Source organism: Catharus ustulatus, chromosome 21, assembly GCF_009819885.2.
Source record: "Catharus ustulatus isolate bCatUst1 chromosome 21, bCatUst1.pri.v2, whole genome shotgun sequence".
In the NCBI taxonomy this organism is placed as follows: domain Eukaryota; kingdom Metazoa; phylum Chordata; class Aves; order Passeriformes; family Turdidae; genus Catharus; species Catharus ustulatus.
Window position 1 is genome coordinate 7,028,593 of NC_046241.1, and position 19,160 is coordinate 7,047,752.

General features: G+C 51.3%; 1 protein-coding gene across 1 annotated transcript in view; it reads left to right on the forward strand.

Annotated features, from left to right (window-relative positions):
- Nucleotides 1–14,968, forward strand: part of NTNG2 (netrin G2) — a 47,923-nt gene extending 32,955 nt beyond the window's left edge. Inside the window, 10 exon segments of the mRNA XM_033077737.2 lie at nt 170–342; nt 2,138–2,164; nt 4,009–4,185; nt 6,130–6,246; nt 9,042–9,089; nt 9,696–9,761; nt 10,246–10,320; nt 11,833–12,000; nt 13,243–13,377; nt 13,930–14,968. Of these exon segments, the coding sequence (XP_032933628.1) occupies nt 170–342; nt 2,138–2,164; nt 4,009–4,185; nt 6,130–6,246; nt 9,042–9,089; nt 9,696–9,761; nt 10,246–10,320; nt 11,833–12,000; nt 13,243–13,377; nt 13,930–14,153 (1,210 nt within the window). The 3' untranslated portion in view covers nt 14,154–14,968.
- The last annotated feature ends 4,192 nt before the right edge of the window (nt 14,969–19,160 follow it).

The following is a 19,160-nucleotide window of genomic DNA, read 5'->3' on the forward strand; positions in this document are numbered from 1 at the left end:
GACACTGAACCCCAGCACCTGGGGAAAAGTGCTGAGTTCAGTGAGAAAAACCTGCAGGAGGAGCAGGAAGGGGTGACCAACCCGGCCTTAGCACATTGTCAGCACTACCCTGGGGACAAGGAGGAGCAGCAGTAACACCTGACAGCTCTTTCCTATCTTTTTCCTCCAGGTGTAAATGCAACCTCCACGCTAACCTGTGCACCTTCAAAGAGGGCAGCCTCCAGTGCGAGTGTGAGCACAACACCACGGGCCAGGACTGCGGCAAGTGCAAGAAGAACTTTCGCTCCAGGTCCTGGCGAGCAGGGTCCTACCTGCCTCTCCCCAATGGTTCCCCCAATGCATGTAAGTAACCTGCAGGGATTGCAATACATGGAATAACTGCAGGGATTGCAATGCATGGAATAACCTGCAGGGATTGCAATGCGTGGAATAACCTGCAGGGATTGCAATGCATGGAATAACCTGCAGGGATTGCAATGCATGGAAGTAACCTGCAGGAAGCCAGCCCTGCCTTGGGCTGCACCACCTGGATGAGAGTGGGTGCTCATCTTGCCCTTCTCCAGCTCCAATCGGTGCAGGATGCTCAGTTTCCAAAGGGAAATGGGTCCTCACCCTTGTCTGGTGCACAGAGAAATGAAAGAGGATCTGGTGGATGCAGAGGTGATGTGTTGGCTGCTGGCAGAGGAGTGATGAATCTAAAGGATGGTCAAGAGCAGGGATGATGACCTTAGGCCGAGATATAACCACAGCTCTGGGGCAATGCCAATAATTGTCCTTTAACAAAGGTGTTATTAGCACAGCAGAGCTGTGGCAGCCCATGGGCTCAGTGCTGGCTCTGCTCAGTGCAGGAGGGCTGGCTCTGCTCAGTGCTGGCTGCTCTCTGCATCCTGCCCGTGCTTGCCGGTGTTCCCGGGAAGCACCGCGAGCTGCGGTCCCCGTGCGCAGCCCCAGCCTCCTCCAGCTGCTGCTGGCACACAGCTCTGACAGCGGTGGAGGATGCATTCCCACCATCCTCCAGGCAGGGAATTGGGGCAGGAGACATCACAGATGGGCCAGCTCCTCCTGGCTTCCTGTCCACTCCACATTAGCAAACTTGTTTAAATGTCACGAAGCCACGGTAGCCACTCCAGCCTTTCAAGCAGCAGCTTTGAGCATTACCAAAGAGAATCTTTTCTCTCCCTCCCCCCAAAATTTTTGAAAGATTTATGTGCTTTAAGATGATCAAAGCTGAAATTCAGGCTCCCAAGGCCGTGACGGGAATGTTTTGTGTGTGCCAGGGCTGGTAGACGAGCAGGTTCTTTGAAAGGGAACGAGCTTGTCAGCTCCCACCAAGCGGCTGCATTGCTTCAAAGGAGCCTGGGAGAGTTTCTGGTGTTGACAGGCACAGACATGCTGTTCTCTCTCTTTCCCTCTCCTCCATTCCTTGTGTCTCTTCCTATTTCTCTTTCTCCTCTTTCTTCTCCCATTCGTCTCTCTTCCCATCACTCAGTCTTCTTCCTCCTCCCCACATCAACATCCTCTTCCTCTGCCCCAGAAACAGCTCTCTGAAGCTCTCTGCTCAGAGGCAGTCCTACCTCTTTTGTGCTGTATAATCATGCAGAGCTGAGACTTTCCATGATTCACCCAGGTGTTACAGCAGGGAGGCCCATGAGTGTGTTTAAAAAAAGACTGGACATGGCACCAGTACCACAGTTTAGTTGATGAGGAGGTGTTAGGTCATAGTTTGGACTAGATGATCTTAAAGGTCTTTTCCAGCCTGCTCATTCTGTGATTCTGTGATTCTTTAGTCCCCTTTTTTAGACCCTGCAGCTTGTCCTTAGCCCAGTGCTCCTGTGTGTTGTCCTTTGCTGGGCTTTCACAGCAGCCCAAGGAAATGGTTAACAGAAAAACCCCATCAGCAAGGACCTCACTGGTTTTCCTTCCTCAGGTGAAAGGCTTGAGATGCCAGGAGCCCAGACAGCGTTGTCTCTCTGTTTCTGTGCTTTGACAAAACAGCTTTTAATCTGTAGCAGCAAACTGATGTGCCTGTGAGCAAGCCCCCACTAATTAGCTGCTGTTCAGTCCCACGTTGTGTGTCTGTGTGATCTTCTGATGGTGTCCTGCTTCCAGTGACTGGGCTTCCTCTTGTTTTTTCCAGGTGCAGCTGCAGGCTCAGCCTTTGGCAGTAAGTAAAACCCTGACTGAAATGCTGGCATTTAACACCTCGGTGCATGATCCTTGTGGATGTCACTAGGAAAAAAAATATGGTTATTTTCTATCCATTATCATTTTCCAGGCAATAAGTCTTCCCTAATTGTGCCTCATTTTCTGTCCTGTCAAAGAGTCTTATATTTTCTTCCTCTGACTTCAGCAGCCTCATTTTGCCTCTTCCTCTGGCATGGTTTCCCCCCATGAGGTTCGTTAGTATGGCAGCTGGAAAGGAAATAATAAAAGACTCTTCAAAATCACCAGAGCTGGCTGTGAACTCCCCCCTTAGCCCCCCAGTACTGCAGAATTCTGCTCTGAGAAGGAGCTGGGTGTGAATTATTTGGCGTAGAACCCAGTCTGGGTCACCTTGGGCTATCAATAAAAAAGTGTGTGTACATCTGTATGTACACGTGTATGTATATGAACAAATGTCTGTGAGGTGTCAGCAGCAAAGGCAGAGCTCAGCAGGGATTTCTGCTGCAAGATTGATGGCAGGAGAGGGCTCCTAATTTAACAAAGCTGGAGGTAGTTTGATATCAAAGAGCCTGGAGTTTTGGTTAAGCAGAAGCCTGGGTTTGAATGTTGTAGCACAGAGTGCCCCTCCAGAAGAAACAAATCAGGGAGCTGAATGAATAATGAATTCTTTGGTTTGCAGGCAAGCGGGAAGAATTGGAGGAGGAATCGTTTCAGGGAAATGCAAATGCAATTAGGAAAAATGCACCTAATAGAAAAGTGGAGGACAGGTTTTCTGGGTAAATGAACCATATTTAGATTTTTAGCAGTTAAGAGCTTGAAATTTGCAAATAAAAATTAAAGGTCCCCCATAAGTAATTTGGGATTTCAAAAAAATAAATGTTTCAACAGTTCAAAATATTCTTCACCTTTCTCTTCAAAACCATTTTGATAACTTTTTTTCCTCCCATTTACAAAGGTTGGCACCCTCAGCACTACTTTTGTTTTCCTGGAAAACATTTCCCATCAAGATTTTCTGCGGGGCGGAGGCCGGGAGGGTGCTGGGAGCGATGTGCAGGAGGTGGACAGGAGGGATTTATGTGCAAGGCCAGTTAAGGAGAGATTATTTAGCCCACATAGGAGACTAGGAGTGACCTAAATTAAGTATTTAAACTAGCTCAGGGCTATTATGAAATTAAGCACGATAATCTGCGTGAAGCAGTGGGACAAACAAGGACAGGAGGGCAGCAGGTGTGAGTTAAGCAGGAATTTGTGTCCTGGTGTTATTTTAGTTGGGGGCAGTGGGGTGGGATTGCTCCTGCCTGGCTCCATGGGGGCTCTGCTCACCCCCAGCCATCCCAAAATTCAGAGGATGGAAACGAACAGGTCCAAAAATGGTGCTGGTTGGCTTTGATGGTGCCAGGGAGTTGGGTGAGCAGCAGGGAATGTGCAAGGAGCACATCTGGGCAGGTGGGAGCACAGCTGGGCACAGCTGGGCCCGTGGGAGCACAGCTGGGCCTGGGGGCTCCTTGGCACCTCCCTGCCCAGACCTGCCTCCATCTCCCCCTTTCAGCTTAATTGGCAATTAGTTTATGATGGAGCTGTAAGTATTTAAGCCAATATCTGCAGCAGGAGAGTAAGCTGATACAGCCCCAGGCTGCAGCCCCCGCTCACACACACGCCCGGGCTGCGGGCAGCTCCTCCAGCCGCCGTCGCCTTAATCCTGCCGGTGCCCCAGTTGTGACCGTGCTGAGGAATCAGTCACCAGCTCAGCCCAGCAGCAGCAGCAGCCTCACAGGTGTGCAGGCTGGCATGGAATCCCACCATTCCCCCAGTGAGTGCATCCCAACTCTTCTCTTTGCTTGTCAGCGTACGAGCGACCGCAGCGCGTAAACACCGCAAAAACCACCACGGCAAAAACCACCACGGCAAAAACCACCACTGCAAAAACCACCACTGCAAAAACCACCACCACCACCTCAACCACCACCACCACCACCACAACCACCAGCAGCACCCCCCTGCCAGCCACCACCACCCAGCCAGGTGGGTGCCGTGCTCCCTGCCCTGCTCAGGAGTCAGGACTGCGCTCCCAGGCTCCACTTGCAGCTGCTGTGTTGGTAGCTGTGGATCTCTGCTCTGTAGGATGATAAAAGAACATGGATAAAAATCACCCTGACTTGGTTCACTTCCCCCAGCCTCCAGGCAGCCCTGGTTTGCTGTTGTGTCTGGCACAGAAAGCAATGAAGACTTTTCTGATCCATAATAAATTTAAACCGCGTATTTCTCTGGAAGGAGAGGAAATTTTACCCCATCCTGCCCTATCCCTGACCTGCTGCCACTCGCCACCAGACTCAGAGCACCCCACAGGCTTTGCTGTGTCCTTGCTGGTTGCACCAAAGCCCTGTGGCCAAGCCCATGGATGTACTGCAGGTGCAGTTTTCCTCGGGCACAATTCCAGCATTCCCCAGTGGCCGCTGTCCAAGCAGCCCAGGAGCTCACACACGTGCCACAAACATCCTTCCCTAATTTCTGAAATCACCCAGAGCAGGAAAACTTTTGTCCTTTTTCTGGGGGCTCCTCCTTCCCTCCCCCTGTGAACAAGGAGACAGCGTTTTTCCTTGTCTTTTGGAAATGAGCAGATAAAACTTAACAGCAGGACATTTTTTTAAGCTGCTCATGGGGGAATTAGACACGCATTCCTCCCTTTGCCATGCTTTCAGGGCCTGATATTTCCCAGGAGGACGTTTTACACCCACAGCATGTTAGTAACAGTCTGTCTGGGGGAGCTGCCAGAAGCCAGTCAAAGGGATGAGGAAACTTGATTGCATGTTTATGCAAATATAGATATATTCATGGAAGTACCCTGCTTGAGGAGTTAATCAGGGAGCTGAGGGTTTAAGTCCAACTTCCATGGAGTTGGAGTGATCCTGGGAAAAGAGTGCAAGGCTCAGCTCTGTTAGGAAGAGCTCCTTACCCAGATCCATGCTGTACCTGTGCATCCACCCCCAGCCTGGAGCTCCAGGTATCACATCCACATCTACACAATGTACGTGGGGTCACCTGATTTTTATCCATGCTCACCTGTAGTGACATTTTAGGGCTATTTTTTTTGCTGTGTTTGTGTGGGTAGCTGCTTGGTGTGTCTCTTGTATGACTTGCAGTGCTCTGCCTGTGTGGCAGGACAGTGTCTCTGGGGGATTGGGGTGCTGGGGGTAACCTCTCCTGCCAGGCTGCTCTGAGGGACCTGAGAGACACCACAGGGTTTATTCCTTCTCCAAAACCTGCTTTGAAATCCAGAGAAAATGTTTTCCTAATGCTTTCATTAACTGACGGCAAGGGACAAAAATTAATAAATCTCAGCTCAGCTGCCAGGTCCTTGGCTTGATACAGCCAGGCCTGAGCTCCTCACTCCTCACCCCCATCCAGATCCCATCTGTGCTTCTGCAGAGCCAGGTCCCACCCCAGGATGGTGGCCTGGGAGTGGTGACAGTGCCTGGAGGCAGCCAGGGCCACCCAGCAGCTCAGGGACCTGCTCTTACCTGGGCAAGGTAAGACCTTTGCCAAAAGTCCACTCAGTGCCCTTGCCCAGCAAGAGGCAATCAAGGCCCAGCTTAATTCTGATCTGCTTTTGGCCAGAGATGTTCCTCCTCCTCCTCCATGCAAAACATAAAGTATTTATTTAAAAACCATGACATTCCCAAGGCCCTGCAGATCTAATTCACCTGGGCCCCCAGGGAAACACTTTGTGGGAGAGGTGACCCTTGAACTCCTGGTAGGACATTTTTGCAAGAGAGACAGTAACCCCAAGCAGAGTCAGAATCCCAAAGTGAGATACTCTGTTTTAACCCCCTCTTCTGAATTTTAGAAGCATTGAAACCCCTCCTTGCTTTCAAACCAGCCATTTAGACCTGCCCCATCCCTGCTCTGTTTCACCCCCTAATTGACAAATTGTCTTCTGCCCTCTGAATTTCTTCTTCCCACCACAAGCAAGCATCATCAGACCAGCCTCTGAGTTTGCTGCCTCTGTGCCCGTGACAGAAACACAGAAAAAATCAGGTATTTAAAGCCAGCCCGACGTGTTTTTCCCTTCTCCTCCGCACACCAGTGGGTAGCAGCTCTGCAGGAGCAGCGTGGCACGTAGGCTAGAGGAGGAGATTCGATTTGGGTTGTCTCTGGGTTGCATGGAGCTGCTAGACATCTGCTTCCCTTGGCTGCTCGTGGTGTTTTCGTGGTCAAGGTGGAGCTGTGGTCGTGCTCGTAGGATGCTTTCTGTGCCAGCCCTGCGGTGAGAGGGGGGACAGGGAGGAGTCCACGGGCAAGGGCTGTGCTCTGAAGGCAGTGGAAGCTGCCAAAGTGGGTAGAAGGAAGAGAAATCGCAGAGTTTACCCTTAGGAGGATGAATTAAGTGCTGTTCTTTGCCTTCTGCGGCTCTGTTATTTCAAAGCCTTTCCTTGAAGCCTGTCAGTTCCTTCCTTGCCATTTGTCACTTTTTTTCCCCATGTTCAAAATAAGAAAAAAAACCCCAAAAAACCCAAAGTTTTCCTTTTTAATTTTTTTCCTGCTTCAATTTTCCTCCCTCTGGTTCATGGCAGTCTCAGCAGTGAAAAGCAGGACCAGCCTGAGCCCTGCTGGGTGGTCACAAACTCCAGCAGAAAATGAGCCTGGACAGCCTGGCTGTGGGGAGTGCCTGCAGGAAAGGAATCCTGTGTTTATGTTTTGAGGACTTTTCCAGGCTTCTCCCCCACTCCTCCAGTGCTGTTTGCCCCAATGGTTTTTGCTATGAAATGTGACTTTTTGGTTTAATTTATTCCACTTCCTCAGGAGCCCACCAAGAACAGCAATTTCCATCAGAGCTGCCCATCGTCTCCCATTTTTATAAAGTGGTTCTGGGGTAAAATGTGTCTCTCCCCACCCTGAAATGTAAAACTGTCCATTATGGCCCAGAGCTACAAAGGGAAAGGTTCTCAAGATAATGAGCATTAATAATTTTCTTGGCTCTGTAAATGCGATTGAGTGGAGGTGTATGTGAATGACTAAAAAGCAAAATGCCTCCAGGGCTGTTTTTTATTGTGACTCTAATTAAACCCTTGCCAATTTGCACAGGGATTTTTTCATATTCTCTTTAACACCATATTAATATCAATTGGTTTCCACTTTCCAGCTGAAAAGGACAATGTCTATCACCTTCTCTTAGAGCTTGTCATTTAAAAAATAATCTTTTTTTTTTTCTTTTTTATTCTGTATTGTTTATCATCCCCTTGACGAAGCTGGGAAATCACATTTCTCTCCTACTCGGGTTTGTCCTTTGAAACTTGGCAAGGATCATGAGATTTTTTTTTTTTTCCCTCCTCCTCCTTATGTTACCCAACTGGAGCTTGAAATTAATAATATGGCTTTTCAAATTTTTAGTCCCTGGTTTGTTTTCTAGCAAACCTGAAGATTGTTACCAATATTGAGAAGCAGGGGAGGGGGATGGAGCCAGTGGGGGTGAGGGTTTGCAGGGAAACCAAACAAGTGAGCTATAAAATTTCTCACTGGTTCAACCTCTCTGGATGCTTGGAAATTCTTTGGTTTGTATTTCTGAGGGAACAGCAGAGCCTGAAGGAGGGCATGGAGGTTGGGATTGGAAACAGGGCTTGGTGCCTCCATCCCAGGTGTGAGTGCTGTTTCTCAGCTGTAATTTCAAAGCAGAGGGTGCAGGGCAGTGGCTCAGCTCAGCACACACTGCCCCTCACAATTCAAGGCTCTGCTGCCTAAACACCCCGTGGCACAGGGCTGGGTGCTGGATTTGGGGCTCTGACTCCCTGTGGGAATGCTGCAGGGTTCTCTGTGGGATAGCAGCTCCCCAGTAACACAATTTTCCCTTTGATCACCCCAAGACTACCCCGGCTTGTCGGCGGCTGCCCCGCTGCAGGTGGGCTCTCCCCTGGCCAAGGCTGGCCCAGGAGCACAAGGTAGGAGCCACAGGGCTGAGTTGGGTCCTGCCAGCGAGGACCAGCTCAGAGAATGCTTTATTCTAGCTCTAGATCTGTGTTTTCCATGCCTCTCTTCTCCTCCTGCCTGGGAAAGAACTTGGGGTCTGTGTGTGCCCTGCAGGGAGCTGGGAATGAGGCTGGGCTGAGCCTCGGGGTTCAGTGCTGTGTGTGAAGATGAGGATGGTGAGGGGTAGGAGGGATTGCTGACAGCTGGGGTGAGTGGAGAGGATCATGGAAATGCTGTCATCTCCCGAGGCTGGAGCCTGTGTGTGGAGCAGAACCCCTGTCAGTGGATGGGCTGTGTTGTTCAGAGCACAGATCCTTCCATCGCATCTCCTCGCCCTGGGGAGCCCTGGGAGGTTCCTCCCTGGCTGTTGAGGCTGAAGCTGCTCCTCCTCAGGGTTCCCACCACACACAGCCCTGGTAGCTGCCCTTGGTGCTCCCCTTTGCCACCCCAGATCCCTGTAGCTCAGCTGTAGATTTAGCATCCCTCCTGTGCACACCACGGCGTCCTGGGGCTGTCTGGCCTCACAGAGAGGCAAAGCTGCTTTTGATGCAGTAACAAGGGATGGAGCTACACCAGGGGCCAGCAGTGCTGACAGCCCTGACAGTGCTCTGCACACCTGGCTGCTCTCTGTGCCTGGGCAGTGTCAGGACCACCTGCCAACACTCAGCCATCCTGCAGCTCCCACACCTTCCCCTTAGGAATATTTTTCCTGCCTCTCTCCACACTTAGAGATGCTAACTTTGAGGAGATTTTGTCTCTCCTTCCTGCTTCAGCACATCCTCAGCCAGATACAGCTCCAGCCACCCAGCCTAGACACCAGCCTAGAGCTTCCAGTGTTCCTTTGCCACCTTGTTGAGCAAAGCAGGGGGGATCTGTTGTAAATCTGATGTTCTCTCTGATGCCACCACACACAGCAGCACTTGGACAGAAGCCGAAGGCACCAGAGCCTCCTGAGAGCATGAGAGGTAAGGCCAGGCTGTCCCCAAGGCTGGGACTGGGCAGGTTTGTCCCTCAGTGCCACAGCCCAGGACAGCCACCCATTGTACAACCTCCTGCTCAGAGGGTAGAGCTCGGCTCAGCTCAGCTCATCCAACCCCAGGGAGGTGTTTTTGGAGATGTTTGGGGCCAAGGAAAGCCATGGAGAGCAGCAGGACATGGTGTTGGAAGTGGGTGCTCTCTGACTGTGGCCACCTCCTGCCACCACTGTCACTGGGAGGATGTGACTGACACATGCTGGAGCTGGCAGTGCCCACCCAGGGCCTCCCTGAGCACCACAGCACTTGCAAGTGGAGGCACAAACCCCACAAAAATACCAATGGAACCATTTCCAAACACCCTGTGGGACCTCAGTGCTGCCCAACCTTGCTCCTGGGCTCACCAAAGCACAAAACCTCCCAGGGCTTGGTGGCCTTTACCAGCAGTGCTGGGTCATTCTGTGTGGGACAGGGGTCTGGCTGGCAGCAGGGAGCCCCATTCCAGCTGGGACAGCCCTTTTCCCTGAGCAAACACAGGACACACAGCCCTGGGAACCCCCTCCCCAGCACAGCTCTCAGACCTGTTCTATCCTCTAGCGGCTCCGAAGAGCAAACCAGGGCGCACAGCACACTCTGCAGGCAAGAAGCACGGGAAAAAAACAGGTATGTGCTGCTGGGGACGGGCCAGGCTGGAGCAGCACCTGCTCTGCAGCACCCTGTAGCAACCCCTGCCAGATGCCACCTCCGTGGCACTCGTCCTCCTCGCAGATTTTTGGGTGCCAGCTGGCGTGGCCTCCATCAGCCTGAGTCTGTGGCCAGTAGATCTGGTTTGTAAGCTGTAAATCCTTATCCCAAAATCCCAAACCACACCACCAAACACCCATGAAGGGGGCACGTGTGAGCAGCTCCTCCCAGCTCTGCAGTAGTGTTGTGCATTGAGTTATTTGTGCATTGAGTTCTTTGTGCATTGAGTTCTTCGTGCATCCAACTTTGAGGAGGGGAGGGGAAGAGGAGGAATGTGGCAGCTCCCAGCTGTCTGGTGCAGAAATAGATGCCAGTGCTGCCAGCACGGTGCTCTTGGCATTGTTCTCGTGGCAGGGGGTGGTGCTAAGCAGTGAGAAAAAGCCTTTCTCTGATTTTTCTCAAGCATCCTCAAAGAGCTCAAAACTCATCCGGCTCAAACCAAACTCTGGCCCAGTGGCTCCCATTGAGACGTACAAAGGTAAGCAGAGGGAGGCTCCAGGGCTCCCTGACCTCGCTCAGGGGATGTGATCCTGCAGACTCAGACGTGGAGAAGGTGGGGAGGGTCTGTCCAAGTCGTGGTTAGCTGTTGGCTGTATGTAGCAGGGCTTCCCTGGTCTGAAACAACTCCTGGGAATTGCAGCAGGCAGAATTTGAGCTGAAATTCTTTTGGTATCAGTTGATGAGGCAGAAGTTCTTCCACAGGGAGTCAAGATTACAGGAGACTCAGCTCCTCCTCAGGCAGCTGTGAACCATGGGGAAACCTCTGCCCTGCTCCTCCTTCCCTGGCCATCATGTCATGGATCTCATCTCCTCCTGCAGTTGCATGTGCATGCCAACCCTTCCCTGCCATCCCTGCACTATCCTCCAGTGTTCAATGTTCTGCTGGGAGCAAAGCCCCTGCTCCAAACCTCTCTCTGAAGGCTCTGGAAGCTCAGACCTGTCTGAGACTGTTTCTGCTCACATTATCCCCTGCCCTTGCTGGCTGGGAACCTCCTGATCAGGCCAGCTGGGCCACAAGTCACCTCCTTTTCTCCTGAGTTGCACATCTCACTGTATAAATACATATATATAAACTCCCAGTAAGATCCAGCACCTGGATCTGACACTGCAAGGCTGTCACCATCCCAAGTCATGGTAATAAAAAGCAAACACAAGAAGCACAAAATCCAATCCTCCACAGATGGTTGTTTTCTACCACATGCCCACAGCTGAGAGAGGTCAGCCCTGGGGACAGGAGCACTTGGCCAAGTGAAGGTGGCATCTCCCACGCCACCAGCAGCCTTTGCAGGCTGTGCTGTGCCAGGCAAGCCCTGTTCAAACCTTCACACACCTGTCCACCAGCTGTGAAGGCTCCCACACTGCCTTGCACAGGCTTATTTTAAACATTTAACCTGAGAACCACTGCCCTTCACAACAGAAAGGTACAACTCTCCCTGCTGGGAAGGGATACAGAGGGGCAGAGGAGAGGCTGTGAGGTTTTACCTGAACATTCAGCAGCTCCATCTCCACTTGAGCACCCTCTGCCAGCCCCATCCCATGGGCCAGTCCCCTCTGCCCCAGCGAGATTCTGTCCCCCAGCCCAGCTCCTCACAGGTCCTGCAGCCTCCCCAGAGCCAAACCCAGGCACGGAGCTCTGCTCATTAACAAGGCAGCTCTGTAATTAACACCTGACTCCCTTCCACTGCTCCCACAGTCATGCAGTTTCTGGAAGAAATCATGTCCTGGGATTGCAAGGGGCTGGCTCCTGCCCATCCACACCTCAGGATTACAGGGACCCTGACCCTGCTCTGCTCTCTGAGCGATGATTTCCAGCCCAATCCCCCCGTCGTGGTGGAGAACTGTGTGCTCTCTCCTGCCCAGCACCCCCCAGCCCTGCTCTGGCAGTGGCCATGGCTCTCCCTCCAGCCTCCAGTGGCTCCTCTCCTCCTCCCAGCACAAGGGAAGGCACTCAAGCCCAAAGTCCCCAGCTGTCCCCTCCTCTCCCCCCTAGACTGCGAGTGCTACGGCCACTCCAACCGCTGCAGCTACATCGACTTCCTGAACGTGGTGACCTGCGTGAGCTGCAAGCACAACACGCGGGGCCAGCACTGCCAGCACTGCCGCCTGGGCTTCTACCGCAACAGCTCCGCCGAGCTGGACGACGAGAATGTCTGCATAGGTGAGCACAGAGTGCATAGGTGAGCACAAAATGCATAGGTGAGCACAGAGAATGTCTGCATAGGTGAGCACAGAGAATGTGTGCATAGGTGAGCACAGAATGCATAGGTAAGCACAGAATGTCTGCATAGGTGAGCACAGAGTGCATAGGTGAGCACAGAGAATGTGTGCATGGGTGAGCACAGAGAATGTCTGCATAGGTGAGCACAGAATGCGTAGGTAAGCACAGAATGTCTGCACAGGTGAGCAGAGAGTGTCTGCATAGGTGAGCACAGAATGCATAGGTGAGCACAGAATGTCTGCATAGGTGAGCACAGAATGCATAGGTGAGCACAGAGTGTCTGCATAGGTGAGCACAGAATGCATAGGTGAGCACAGAGGAGTGTCTGCATAGGTGAGCACAGAATGCATGGGTGAGCACAGAGTGTCTGCATAGGTGAGCACAGAGTGCATAGGTGAGCACAGAATGTCTGTATAGGTGAGCACAGAGTGTGCATAGGTGAGCACAGAGTGTCTGCACAGGTGAGCACAGAGGAGTGCCTGCACAGGTGAGCACAGAGTGTGCATAGGTGAGCAGAGAATGTGCATAGGTGAGCACAGAGTGTGCACAGGTGAGCACAGAGAGTATGCATGGGTGAGCACACAGAATGTCTGCACAGGTGAGCATGGCCCTGGGCAGCACCTCTCTCTGTGAGTGGGCTTCATTGAGCCCCTGTCTGCAGGGTGTGGGCCCCACCTGCATGCTCTGCAAGGATGGCAGCTGGTACGGTCTCTGCAGCATGCCAAGGTATCTCTTCCCTGAAAACAAAGCCTAAAAATGTTCATAGAATCACAGAACAGTTTGGGTTGAAAACTGTCTAGTTCCACTCCCTGCCATGGGCAGGGACACCTACTAGCTGAGGCTGCTCCAAACCCCATCCAACCTGGCCTTGGACACTAACAGGGATCCAGGGGCAGCTTCTCTGGGCAACCTGTGCCAGGTTGTCTCACAAAGCCTTTCTGACTGAATTCAGATGCCTTGCTTGGCCAGGAAGGGCTCAGCTCCAAAGAGGGGCAGCCTTTGCACCCGTGGCTGTTTGCACTGTTGGGGCGTTAGGCCAACATGTCCCCCCAGCCCCTTGGTCTCTAATCTCTCTTCCACAGCACATCTCAGACTTTTCCAAAGCCCCCAGCCCCTCCCTCAGGGAACTGCATGCCCAGAACCCCAGGCAGGCCAGGCTCTGACATCCCTGTCTTTGACCAGAATGTAACTGCAACCAGATTGGCTCCATGCACGACCGCTGCAACGAGACCGGCTACTGTGAGTGCAGGGAAGGCGCCACGGGGCCCAAGTGCGACGACTGCCTGCCCAACTACTACTGGAGACAGGGCTGCTTCCGTGAGTACCGGCTGCAGGGCCACAGGGAGCTGTGAGATGGCTGCAAACAGGAGCACTGCTGGCTTGGTGCTCGGGGTGCAGGGTGAACAGATTCTGCCCATTCATCCTAAATCCAAAATTACAGTAATTTCATGGCTATAAGGCGCACTGGAGTATAAGGCGCATTTCTGGGTGTCGGCAATTTTTCCGAACTTTGTCCATATATAAGGTGCTCCGGACTATAAGGCGCACTTTTATTTTTGCAGCGAGGATCCACTACTGGCTCCCCCCACAGCTTGCACTTCCAGGTTGGCAAATTTCCAAACTTTGTCCATATATAAGGCGCACCAGAGTATAAGGCGCACTTCTGGGTTTCTATCAAAATTTTAGTCAAAAGGGTGCGGCTTATAGCTGTGAAATTACTGTTTGCACCTTTCCACTGCATTCTGCTGGCCTTGGAAGTGCTCTAGGGCTGGGAGGGGCTGGATAATTGAACCCCCAGGAGCTAAAATGGAGTTCCTGCTGCGAGGGTAGTGCAGGGTAACCCCCAGAGCTGTCCCTCTCACCCCGCAGCCAACGTGTGCGACGACGAGCTCCTGCTCTGCCAGAACGGCGGCACCTGCTACCAGAACCAGCGCTGCATCTGCCCCGTGGGCTTCAAGGGCGTCCTGTGCCAGCAGTCCAGGTGTGAAGTGGACAAAAAGGACTGTGACGGTGCTCCCGGTGCCGGTGGCAGCCTGGCCACCGTGGCCCTGGGCGTGCTGGCCCTGCAGCTGCGAGGCTGGGTGGATCTCTGAGGCTGCACGGGGAGCCCAGCCCGGGCTGCGACCTGGGGACACCGAGGTGACAGGCGGCCGTCCCCACCGCCTCCTCCGCCTTCCTTCACGCTAGGACTTGCACAATGTCTTTCGGTCCACTTTCCAAGCAGAGAGGCTCGCAGGAGCCCGGCGCTGGCGCTGCCCGCGGCCAGCCCGGTGTCGCGGCGCGGTGACACCGCGCAGCCGGCGCGGGGCCCGGGGCCACCGGGGCTCTGGGCAAACGGTGCCGCCACCCGAGGGATGTTCTTTTTATTATTACTTGATTTACTTTGGTATAGGCTGGGGTGTTGTTTTTATTTTCCCTCCTCTTAGCGCCCTGTTTTGGAAGAGCCCCAGCACACGGAGGCAGGGACAGGAGGGAGGGGAGAGGGGACTCTGGTCCATCCCTGCTGCATAGCCCCACATCCCACCACGGGCCGGGCCTGGCCACGCACATACTGTTGCCTACGACTGTAGTTGCTGCATTGATTTTGTATTTTCATGGCTGGGTTTTGTTTTCTTGCACTTACTGAGAACACAGGGGCCGTGAGGCATTTGGAACGTGAGGAGTGCAGTGTCTTATCCACACATGTCCGTATGGTGTACGGGTCAAATACTTCTTTTGGTAGAGACTTATTTTTGTTTGGATTAAATGTTATAACAGAACCACGACCTAAAGGGACATTTTACCATGAGCATTTGATTCTGGTGTATCCTCCTCCAGTAAAGCAACTATTAATGGCTGCTTGATCACCACGTTTTCCTTTTTGTGTGCACAGTTAATTACAGGTAAAGACTTATTTTTTGATTCATAATGTCCTCTTGTGTTTTCTGAGCCACTACCAAGGTGCACCCCACGGTGAGGGAGAGGGGAGGGAGAGAGGAGTTGCCTCATCACTGAGAGCTGTTAATTATTTCTCCTAATTACTTTGCTGTGCCTAGGTTAGACTACTAACTGTAGACAATGAGCAAAGTCTGAGTGATATATTAAGCACTGGTCTTGTGTGAAAAGGCCACTTCCAAATGAGCCTGCAGCAGGAAAAGGCTGGCTAGTGCAGGGATGCTTTTCCACAGGGACCTCAGTCCCAACCCCACTGCAGCCCCCTCCAGCTGGTGCCATGATGCACCTTTGCAGAAAATGCTGTCTTTTTAAGCAACCACAGCCAGTATTTTTCAGCAGCAATATAGAGCTCACAGGGATTATATTAACTCATTAAGGCTCATCAACATGCTCCTGTCTGAGGAGGCATTTACAGTCAAGCACATAAATGAAGGCAGGAGAAACCAGAGACAAGAGAAGAGGTAACTCAGATCAACAGGAATGTCATAAACACAAGAGCTCTAGTGCTGTCATATCCAAATACTTATTACCAAGCCAGGAGATGACTGAGTGCAGCTTTAGAAGATGGGGGACACTCCCAACTCCAGCTTGCTCAGTTCTAGGCTGGTTTCTTTGGCAGGTGAGCAGCCATGGTCCCAATCCCAGTTCTGTGACACTCCCAGGAGCCCCACACAGTCCAGGCTTCAGCCCCACTGGCATTTCCAGGTCTGGTGTCCTTGCCTGAGTGGAGCTCTTCTCTGAGAGCTTCTCTGTCAACATCTGCTCTGTTCCAACACCTGTGTTTCAAAAGTGCAAGAACCTGCAGCATCTTCCAGCCCTAGCTCTGGCTACTGAGCACTCAGGCAGTGCCACCAAACCCAGGCACCTCCACGGAGAGGGGACAGCAAGTCTGTGCTTGGGAAAAGGAGAGAAAGCCACGAGTGAAGGTGCAGGATGGATATTGTCACTTCAAAGAGCAACGCACATTCTGAGCAGGATTTAACATCACAGAGGTAGAGCACAGGGCTTAGTTAATCTGCCAGAAAGTAAAATAGGGTTCAACTCACACTGATTTGATCCTTGAGGCAGCAGGCTGGCCCCAGCATTGCCTCCCTGGCTTCAGCACAGTTGGTTCCTCTCTGTTGGTATCAACACTCACTCTTTTCTTTGTGCTTTCTGACTGCAGCAGACCTTAAATCCTCATATGTTACTGTTCTCACAAGTAATAGCAAAGACTGCAACAAGATCAAGGTCTCTTATGGCACTTCTGGAGGGTGAAGCAACACTCTCCTTTCCCTGCACTACTATTTTTCTCTAGAATATTAGATTAAGCAACAGAAAATTTACTACTTCATAAAGCCAGACAAACTCTGTGCCCAGCAGATTCCCTGCAAATACACTTTTATTGCAGAAATCTGCCAAGCAGCAGCACCAAAATCCTGTAGAAAATAACCTCAGAAGGGCACAACAAAGCTCAGAGCAGTCCAGGAATGAAAGCTGCTGAAAACTACACTCGACCTTTCCAGGTTTGGGGCTTTGCTCATGGTTGGGTATCGACTGTTTGGCTTTGGGGTTTTAGCATCACAGAATAGTCACACACAGAACTTGGAATCACACAATGCAAAGCACTGCAAGGCAGAAGAGAAAACCTCTCACACAAAACTTACACTTAGTATTCAAGAAAACAATTTAAAGCTTCTGAAAGCTTCAGCACTGAAGACCTGTTAACTGCAGACATCTGTTTGCACTGCTGTCTGCACAAAGAGAACAGAGCATTATTGAAATAACACACAGAAACCATCACTGCAAGTACCCACAGATCCCAAAGTTCATCTCCTTTAAGGGAGAAGTTTTGTGCATCAGTTAATGCTTCCAAATGGGAGAAGCTGTCCAATGAGCTTGATGCTTTACTTGTGGAAAGGTTACCCAAAAGGTACTTCTCTTTCTGAGAAAAGCCACTTATGCTCTTTCAAGAGGTTCCATGTGCATCCTGCCACCAGCATTTGATTCGTTTGGAAAAGTTTTTAAATTACACTTCTGTCTGCAAAATGTGACCTCTCCAAACAGCACAAGTAGAGCTTTTGATTTTTCTTGTTTACCACAAATTCTATTCTGATTTTAACTATTTAGAGTTCTGAGAAATCTAAACAACCAAAAGCCCCAAGGCAACAAAAACCTTGCTGATGCACATTTGCTCACCTGCCAGGTAAAATGTTAAACCTGCAGTTCCTGGAAGCTGGAGACATTGGCAGTTCCCAGGTCTGTTATTTTTTAAAGATGAGGCAGCAAACATCTCATCTGCAAGTGATTTGTGAGGAGCCCTGCAGAGGCTGGAGGAGCAACAGACCCAACACTTTTTAATGGGAATAAAATGGTCTCACTGCCCTGTTATTGGCTTTCATGAGAAGCCTCAAATGTAAATAAAACAAAGAATAAAGGAGGAGCTGAGTGTTCTTGCTCAGAAATAAGAGCAGACCTGGGTTTTGAAGAGCTTTATACCCACATCTTCCCAGCCCTTCTGCCTGGGAGCTGGAGACTTTGGCCATGCTCACACAGAAAATGGCTAAAAATCACACCCTGAAAAGCTTCAGACCCTCCAGAAGGATCCTTTGGCATTTTGGTACTGGTGTTGTAACAAGTTTCACTGCAGGGTGGAACCTGTGAGGAAAGCCCAAACCCACCCATTTTCCCCACCTGAGTGCTAGCAACAGAACCAGGCTCCAAAAGCTCCAATCCTGACCCCACTGTGCCACTCCAGGGGCTAAAATACAGAAACTGAGGGGGTTTCTCTGTACCAAAGGGACTTCTTGCTTCATGCAGCAGTAAAATCAGTGGCAACATTGCACAGCTGCAGCAGACCATAAAATCAGGTTGTCTCTGTTTTCCCAATAGCAGCTGTAATGTGCTCAGACCACCTTCATTTCTATCCTGCTTTTCCTGGGAGTTGGTGGCAAATTAGCCAAGGGCTGAGCAGCAGACAGGTACATATGGCCAGGAGGTCCCATGTCACAGATATTCAGTGTTCAAGGCTGCTTAGCTTACATTTATTTGCACTAAAGAATAAGGCACTGGGCTCCTTTCCAAGCAGCTTAAAAAGACAAGAAAGGAGACCCGGTTGTGGCAAGAGCCTGTATTATATCATTAACATTATAAATTCCATTTACAATCCAGCAGTCATTTCATCCATCATTTATTCATGCACAGTGGAGAGAGCTCTTGCATTTTTAGGACTGTGGTTCTGCTCCTCCACAGGACTGCTGTGAATGAACAGCCCAGCTCCACTTTTGGCTGCTCTGGTCTCTGCCTTCTCTGAGGTTCCATGTTATTCTTCAGGTGTTGACTGAGAATGTTGTTTAGCCCCAGCTGATGGATTTAGCCACAAGTTCTGTGTGCTCTGGAAGCCCAGGCTGCTCTGTAGTTCCCCCCATGAGTGCAGCAGGGGTGGGGGCTGTTCCCATTCCATGGATAAGCAGGGGCAGAAGTGCCTTGCCAGCCTGCAGCCCTGGTGGTGCCACCTCTCATTAGACACAGCTGCTAATGAGTTACTGCAGGAGACAGCACTGGAAGAACTCATGGTCCCACCAGCACTGGGAGTGAGTGGAGAGTGGCAGGAAGGAGAGGCTGATGTCCCTCACATCCCCACAGCAGCCTGACACAGCTCTTGAGAAAGCCAAGCACCATCCGTGGCAGCTCCAGCTCTCAGCACACCTTGGCTCACCCACCAAGGAGCCAAGACCTCCTTCCTGCACTTCCCAGAGTGGATAATGCTGCTGGAAAACTGCTGGTTTCCCTCTGGTGCCCCACAGACAGCCCAGAGCAGCTGGGAAGGCAGCACAGCACAGGGCACAGTGACCCAGAGCTAAGGGACACAGACTAGACAAGTTCCTGCCCTGCTCACATCACCATGACTCTGAGTAAGGCCATGGAAAACAATTACAGCAAACCTTAGAGGAAAAAGGAACAACTACAGTTATACCTCACATTTACTGCAAAGCCCATTTTGTGTACAAAGAATAAATTTAAAAACCTCCACAATCTGAAAAACCCTTAACAAAACAGCTCAGCACTTAGAAGCAGCAGCACTCTTCCCTCCTTCCCAAGAACACACAGACTGGCTTTGCACTGAGAATTAAGCTCAAAGCACAGAAGCCTCTCTATAAAAACCTGGATACTGCTTTTCCAAAGGG